Source organism: Limulus polyphemus, unplaced genomic scaffold (genome assembly GCF_000517525.1).
Source record: "Limulus polyphemus unplaced genomic scaffold, Limulus_polyphemus-2.1.2 Scaffold249, whole genome shotgun sequence".
In the NCBI taxonomy this organism is placed as follows: domain Eukaryota; kingdom Metazoa; phylum Arthropoda; class Merostomata; order Xiphosura; family Limulidae; genus Limulus; species Limulus polyphemus.
Window position 1 is genome coordinate 626,921 of NW_013665859.1, and position 8,496 is coordinate 635,416.

The 8,496-nt window shown below is 33.8% G+C and overlaps 1 protein-coding gene across 1 annotated transcript in view; it reads right to left on the reverse strand.

Moving 5' to 3' along the window:
* The window catches only part of LOC106478788 (guanine nucleotide-binding protein G(o) subunit alpha), a 104,567-nt gene that overhangs the window by 22,372 nt on the left and 73,699 nt on the right, over positions 1–8,496 (reverse strand). Inside the window, exon 5 of the mRNA XM_022382440.1 lies at positions 1,844–1,972. Within this exon, the coding sequence (XP_022238148.1) occupies positions 1,844–1,972 (129 nt within the window). The remainder of the gene's footprint in view (positions 1–1,843; positions 1,973–8,496) is intronic.

Below are 8,496 nucleotides of genomic sequence, written 5' to 3' on the forward strand. Positions count from 1 at the left end.
AGTGGGATTGACCGTCACTTTATAACGCCCCCACGGCTGAAAGGGCGAGCATGTTGGGTGGGACGGGGATTCAAACCCGCGACCCTCACATTGCGAGTCGAATGCCCTAACCACCTGGCCATGCCGGGCCAAGTAGGATATGAAAAGCGATTTAAAATGTATGATTTCGAGTGTTAGGTGTATTTAATTGATCATTACGGTTATATTGGAAAATGAAAGCCACATCTTAAAACCTTTTTTTTAATAATATATACTTGTTTACATACTTTATTGGATTTCGCGCAAAACTATTCGGAGGCTGTGAGCGCTAGCCGTACCTAGTAGACTATAGAGTCAACACCACCCACCGCCAACTCTTGGGCTAGTAGAGGGATTTGACTGTCATTCTTATAATGCATCCATGGCTCCAAAGAGCTGAATACGATTTTTTTGTTTTATGGTAAAGTTGCGCTAACCAAGAAACGTCTGATTCAGAGTCCGATACGTTAATCATTGAAGAAAATTGGTAAAGCGGTTTCTTTAAACATAAATAAAGTAAATAATATCGATTTAGTTTGTTTGGAGTTAAGCACAAAGCTACACAAAGGGCTATCTGTGCTCTGCCCACAATGGGTATCGAAACCCGGTTTCTAGCGTTGCAAGTTTCCAGACATACTGCTGTGCCACTGGGGGGGGGGCAAATAATATTGAAGATGTATGCTTTCTATTTCTTCAGCTAGAAGATAAGATATATTTATTTTCATAATAACATCATAAAGTGTTGAATTGATCTGTTATATCACAAGGCGATTAGACAACGATAAACTTAAGAGTTTTGTGGAAAAGTCTGTAAATGTTAACTGTTAAGATTTTATTACTCACCAAACAGCACAAAATAATGGATGTGATGAAATTATGAGAGGTTTTATGGTTTGAGAGAAGTATTACGAGGTGTTAGCTTATGGCAGTAAGCATATATGCTCACGTGACTTGATTAACCATTATTTGATTAAATATACTGTACACAGAGAAGGTATAGTTTCTGAAATTCTTTACCGAACGCATATTTGTAAATCTGCGCAAGTGTACGGAGTTTTTTTTTATTACTTCTATAATAAATAATTCCACAGAGTGATATTAAGAAACAAGCCTGTGTCAGCTGAATGCTTCTTTTGACGCTCAATTGCTTTTGTTTGTTTTAGCGCAAGGCTATCTTAATTTAACCCCGTATTTTAGCTTTGTAAAAGTCCTGAAAGTTGCATCTGATCCACTGGCGGGACCACTTAAATGCACATAAGTAAAACATGTACCAGAAAAAAAAACAAATATTTTTGTACACAGCTCGGTTTATAAGTCTGCTTTCACACACAGACACAAGAACAAGAACCGTGTGACAATTAATCTCTATACATACATGTAAGATATATATAACTGTTTCTATCTATTCGTTTACATTGATTATATACAAATTGTGACGCGTTTCTTTATGCAGTTGTTTCGTCGTATATTTCTTACCATTACTACTTAGTCATGTGTGTAAGCTATTATATATGTTTTCTTTTGTATAAGATCATTAATTCTGATGCCTACGTTAACGGAAAGAGCGTGCTAAAAAACGTTTCAGAGCGGACTATACAGGGTACATTTTCACTGCTAAATTATTGCTGTCCTCTTTGAAAGCGCGTTCATAAAGTTTTACAAGACACTAGAAGGCGCTGACGTGAAAGTTTTTCTGTTTATTCTAATTAGTGTTTAAATATTATACATATCAACAAAGGAGGCCGTGTGTCAATATATTAAATAATTCTTCAGTTTCAGCTTAAAGAAAACACATTTTCGGTTCAAACAATCACTAAGCACTTACTTGAAGTTTAAATTTTTAAATGAGAAATGAACTTCTACGATGCCCGTAGTCTTAACTCTCGTTCGCAGGATGTCTTGTTCTGTAGGCATATAATCTTTTTTACCGAGTCGTTCTAGGTCGTCCAGAAAACTGTTGGAAAAGAAAAAAATATTGCGTTTATTTCCATTACCAGAACGACGAATTCTTTACAAAAACACATAATATAAAAGATGAGTAGCAGAAAAAAATAATATCACTGATTTATTGTAAGAGGAATATAAATATTAAATTTAGATCGCCCCCCATAACGGTAGCTCAGCAATAAGCTTTAGGGCTTGTAACGCTACAATTCGGGCTTGGATCTCTACAATGGGCAGAGCACATTGTGTGAAACATGCAAAAAATGTACTTTTATTTGTTATGGATTTCGGGCAAAGCTCCACGAGAGTTATCTGCGCTAGCCGTCCCTAATTTAGCAGTGTAAGACTAGAGGGAAGGCAGATAGTCATCACCACCCACTGCCAACTCTTGGGCTACTCTTTAACCAACGAATAGTGGGATTGACCGTCACATTATAACCCCCCACGGCTGAAAGGGCGAGCATGCTTGGTGTGACGGGGATTCGAACCCTCGACCCGCAGATTGCGAGTCGAGCGCCCTAAGCACCTGGCTATGTTTGTTTGTTTTAGAGGAATCGAACCCCGGATTTTAGCGTTGCAAACTCCGTAGACTTATCACTGTCCCACCGGAGTACATCTAAATAGTTTTGTTTTTTTAATTAAGCACAAAGCTACACAATAAGGTATCTGTGTTGTGCCCACCATGTGTATCGAAAACCGGTTTCTTGCGTTATAAGTTTGCAGATTTACTGCTGCGGCAATGGGTGGCTCCAAATGTTGAGTAACTATAATTATATTCGAGTAAACATCTTCAAATCTGTTTCGGTGATTATCTTAAAAACAACAGGTTTCGGTAAGGAACACACTGAAAACATGGCTCAGAGGCAATTGTGTCCTAGCCTATGTACTTATTAAGAAAAATTAAGTTCGAAATTGTGTTTCTGAGGCTTGTGATACCCGCCATCGCCACCAGGTATCTTATTATAATGGAGCTTGCAATGTATACGTCCAAAACTTAGATCTCGGAAACTATCGCACCGATCATCACCAATCATAACTGAGTAATATTTTTATAACTAGGCAGTCTTTTTACAGCTGACCAATAAATAAAACAATTGAAATTTCCACAAAAAAGATGTTTCAGATTTAACCAATAAAATTACAAACAAAAAAGGAGTAAGTTTCAGATTTTACCAATAAAAATTACAAAAAAGGAGTAAGTTTCAAATATAAAACTATCAAAAACAAACTTAAAAGTATTATTTGTTTTCCTTTAGTGAAAATCTCATGAATGTTGCAACAGAAAAGCAAGACACTTTCATTGATAACTGCGTCTACAAAAAAGTACTTCAATAAAATATACTCTGTGATGTAATGCTGTGATGAGAGCTCATTTTTAAACTAAAATTTCAAAAAATCCTTTTTCTCGTGGATGGTGAACATTATTGAATGTCAAGTATGAGTGCATTGTTGTAGAACTGTCAGACAGTTGCAGAAAAGGCCGTGAGGCCCAATAGCCTTCTGCAGGAACTAGTAGTTATACTTGCCCGGAGGGCGGGTATTTCTGCTAGTATGAAACTATAGCATGAGTTTACCATTGCAAACTGTTCGAGCGGATCTTTAGTAATGTAACAAAGCCCACTTTGGCTATTGTTATGGTTCCAGTAAGGCCGTCAGAGGTTATGAAGAGTTCAAGCTAATTTCAATATTGCACCAAAATGAAGGTTTATTTTGAGATAATTTAATTAAATATTTCAATCCATTCGTGTTATTCATAATTCAAGAAAAGATATTTGATTGTTGATCGGGAGTAAAAGGAAAGACCATTTCATTTTTCAAAAAAAGTGAAGTAAGAAATTTCGTAAAGAGCGCGAAAGGTAGTGTGAATGATTTTTTGACTGAGAAAATAAGCAAACAAACAATTTCAGAGTTTTAGTAGTATATAGATATATTCTTCAAGATCTTGTTTTTGTCATCTTACGCCTTTTAATGAAGATGGGAACATTGACAGAGAAATAATATAATAGCCAATGCTCGGCGAGAGGTTTTCGTTTATAAAATTTTGTTGTTGTTCTCGACTTGATTTTTATTCTATTACCTCGTCTCCATAGGTACTATTTGCAAATAGTGTCAATAATATTGTAGGGCCATTTTATTGTAGTTATTTCTACGCGCCGTTATAACACATTTTCATCTCATCATTTAATTTCTGTTGTGCATATATTGTTGTATAGAAGATATTTTAAAGTGGAAAACCAAGTTTTATAATAATGGAATGTACGAAAAATGACCCGAAAAACGGTGCTAACTCGTAACCCGTGGCCCGATTTTAACGAAACTTGTTTTATTCCGGTTCTATTCTCATTTCATTACAAATGCACCGTTTTTGCTGTATTTAATTACAGACAAGCACACACACACAAACAAACAAACTCATAGTTTTAGTAGTATATAGAGTTATCAAACTCTTAATCAGAAAAAACAACAACAACATACAAGAATAACATAATACTGAATAAAAATCGCTATCTTAACCTAGCACCATAAATGCAAAACGGCGCGTTTTTAACTGTTATGTTTTCTTAAGAAACTGTTATAAGTTTTACACTGTCATGTTGTATTTACATGAATACACGATACACAAGCTAATAGTCCAGATTTGGAGCTTTCTGAAAGACCATATACGTTGTTTTACTGATCATAGAGCTGATGTGTAGAACAAAGCGGAACAACTCTGGTACTGTAGAGGAACTCCAGCGTTAAAGAAAACAAAACATAAAATACCAGAAAGGATATTATTGTGTTATAACTGGCCCACGTCAGAATTAACACAGCTACGAATACCATGTTTTTAACTAGTTTATATTAGAGATAAATTTGTCTATGCCAGTGGTTCTCAACCGCTTATGGCTCATGACCCATTTGTAAACATTGATGGCCAGTCACAACTCAGTAAATAGTTCTGACGCAAAAATATCGGGCTTACTAAATAAATTAAACGCTTAAATCATTATATATTTTCAAAGTCTGTTTGCGACCTTTTCACACATTTTGAAAACCTCAATTATAGATTACGACACACGAGTTGAGAAACCCTGGTTTATGTGTTGTTATGATGCAGTGTGTATATGTGTACTACATAACCAAAAGTATTTCGACAGTACATTTTAAAAAGAGATGTCGTATTTTTCGTTGCGGGGGGTGGGGCTCTTACTAATAAGGAATAAATGTAACTTGGAGCAAACCCAGGGCTCTGTTACTAACACATATCATTGGTACATATCTCGTAGAATGGGCCTACACTTCTACTGCAAAGCAGTTCCAAGTGTATTTAGATTTTAGTTTTGGGTTGGACAATACGAAATTTCGACGTTAATTATCTTAAACCAGAGCTGACCCGTTACCATTACCATGATTAAATAATTATGGTTCCACCCCATTTTTCTAAGTTGGAATAAAAATGGATGAAAGAGACGAAAGAAATGCCATATATATGCGATATCGCGTAAAAATATAATCAGGCTATTTCTTCTTCGATGAAAACAGAATAATACCATTCATTTACACTATGTATTCCTGTTTCCATCAGATCTAGTGTCAGTCATTAGTTAATGTAACTGGGAACTAATATTGACTTCTGATCAAAACAAGCTATCTACACAAATCAGAACTAAAAGTTAAACCCATAATGAATTTAAATAATTTATTACACTGTTCTTACTTCCTAATGATTACTAAAATCCGTTGTTTCGTCTTTAGGATATCCTCATTATTCACGGTGTTTCGGCCGTAATCCTAATAATATCTGACGAGGTTCAACAAGTTCAAATGCATATACTAAGCTAACAATACAACATAATATTCATAATAAGAATATGTAATAGTAATAGAAATCGCAAATAATAAAATTTATATATTAAACATTCTAACTAATAATATTAATGAAAGTAGCATTAAAGAAATAATAACTTAATGGTTAACACTAGTGGTTATTCAGTATCTGTATGTTGTCACGTACCTTGAACTTGTTTACCATACATTTGTATAATATTTAGCATACAACTGTAAATTCAATCAGTCATAAAGAGGCAGTCAAACGAGAAAAATCTAATACCAGTGGTAAATACGATTGCAGGACGAAATACACGGGTGTTCGGGAGAATGAAGCCACTTCTTCAATGGTAAGTTTTTGTGAGCAATAAAGATGTGAAAACAGAAGTGTGAAATATATATATGATAAGGTTCGCAAAGAAACTATTCATAATTATTGATTTTATACATTTTGTTTAAATCTCAGTCATTGGTATCGTGGGAATTTGTAGAACAAGTTTAGGGACGGTGCAACCGATATTAATTATCATAGAATTACACACACTCTCTCTCGTAATGTTAGCAGGAGCCAAGAATCAGGCGATAGCAACGAGAACTACTTGTGTGCCCAAGGTTTTTCCTTTTGTCTCCTATTAAAATGCGCGCGCGAATATACTAGTTATAATACAATATTTTCGTTAATTTTGTATTTGATTTTAAGAGGCTATCCCATGTAATGTGTTTTTTTTTGTATTAATTAAATATTCTCATGTATTTCGATATTTATAATGGTTGATTTATATCCTTACTTCATTAAATCTCATCAATAACAAAATTAATTTACACAACAATAGTGCATAAGTAGGATATCCGCGCACGCGCAGATGTATGAGTGTCAGGTAGTCCCATCATAAATAAACAACCACCTCGTACAAAACAAACAAAAAAACAAGTCAACTTTCGAAAAGATCTCAAAGGCACATCCGTAAGTCTGAGGGCTTACAACGCTAAAAATTAGGTTTCGATTCCGCAGTGACAGAGCACCTAAAGCCCATTGTGTAGCTTTGGGTTTGATAACAAACAAACTTTCATATAATTTTTGAATAATTTTCAGGGGTTTTGTTTTTACAGTTGTCGGTGATGGCTAAATGCAAAATAACATCATACAAATATATATTTATAAATTAGTTACAATTTTTTATAAACCTACGCACACACACACATCTGACATCTAGTAAATAATGTGGTATTCCACTGTATAATAGATATATAAATAATTGTTTACACGACCCATCCCTGTCTTAATGCATTCAAAACCTTTCTAAAATATCTCATAAAAATGTTATGCGCATAAAATTAAAGTAAATATTAATATGATATTTTAAAATTGAACTTCATATCCTTGGTTATTTTAATTTTTATTTTGCTGTTTCAAATAGATTGCCCCATCGTTTCTAATGATGGATATGTTTTAATTGTTTAAAATATTTGCTTGATTGAGATTTCAATTTTTAATTAAAATGTTCATAATTTGACGATAATGACTGACATTGTCAGCATTAACGGATTGGAATTGGAATGAGAAATGGGAATTTCATTTACATAAAAAAAAGAATTGTGTAAATATTACATGTAGGGTAATCTTCAACTTGCTCGAATAATATAAAAATAGTGTACATGCTTCGCGTTTCAAAGTTATGGATGGGATTGAAGTATAAGAAAAGTCCTTCAAACTACTAGTTATATTCTAGTCCACAAACAAGATCTTGAAGTTAGCGCCAAAACGAAAAAGAAAAAACAACACTGAAACTGTACAAAGCGAGCAGACACTCAATAAAATAATCCATCTGAATTCAACCCAATATTAAGTAAAGTTTAACCTCAAGTGTAAGACTTATCTTTAGGGAAGACGCTCTCAATCTCTTAAACTTAACCATTCCAGCAATTGAATCTTTATGTTTTCCCACGCGCGTATTAATTTTAAATTTCACGTGTCTAACAGCAACTACAGTAATAGAATGCAAAGGCACGCTTTGATGCATACTTCACCAAATGAATTGGATGTTATCTCTATAATATGACAATATAACTCAAAATTAATTCCATATGCTGGCACAATATATCCAGAGACTTCTAGCGGAGCAAAAATAAACATATGATAAAAGTTGTAAGCAATGTTTTAATAATCCATTATTTGAATAATTCAAAAAGAAATCTGTTCTTGGGTGCATATTTTTGAACGCTCATATTTCATACCGATTTAATACTATATATTAATGTGTGTAATTATATCTTGCAAGATTGGTCGATAAATTTTGATTTTTTAATCTAGTGTTCCATTGTTAGAGTTGAGAGTTATTATGAATTTAAGCTGATTAATGACTGGATAAAAGATTGTTTTTCAGATAACCTTGAAAATGAGCAGAAGGTCTTTTTCAAACGTAAATAGTATACTTTAAGGTACTGTAACTATAAGTTTAGACTGTACGAGGTCGTTTTTGCTAACGAGCACACTAATATGTTAGAATGAAGGAAGGCTTAGTAAGAATCGTGAACATTTTGAGAAAGATTATTAACTTTACCACCTAGAAAGAAGATGAAATTTAAAATAGTTGATCTGTTGGATTTTGGAACTTTTGCTTGTAACGGATTTATTATTATATATTCATTTTGATATCGATTTTTGCTTGAATTAAGTATATATTCACAAATGTACATAACTTATACTGTTAAATATGTATTGCG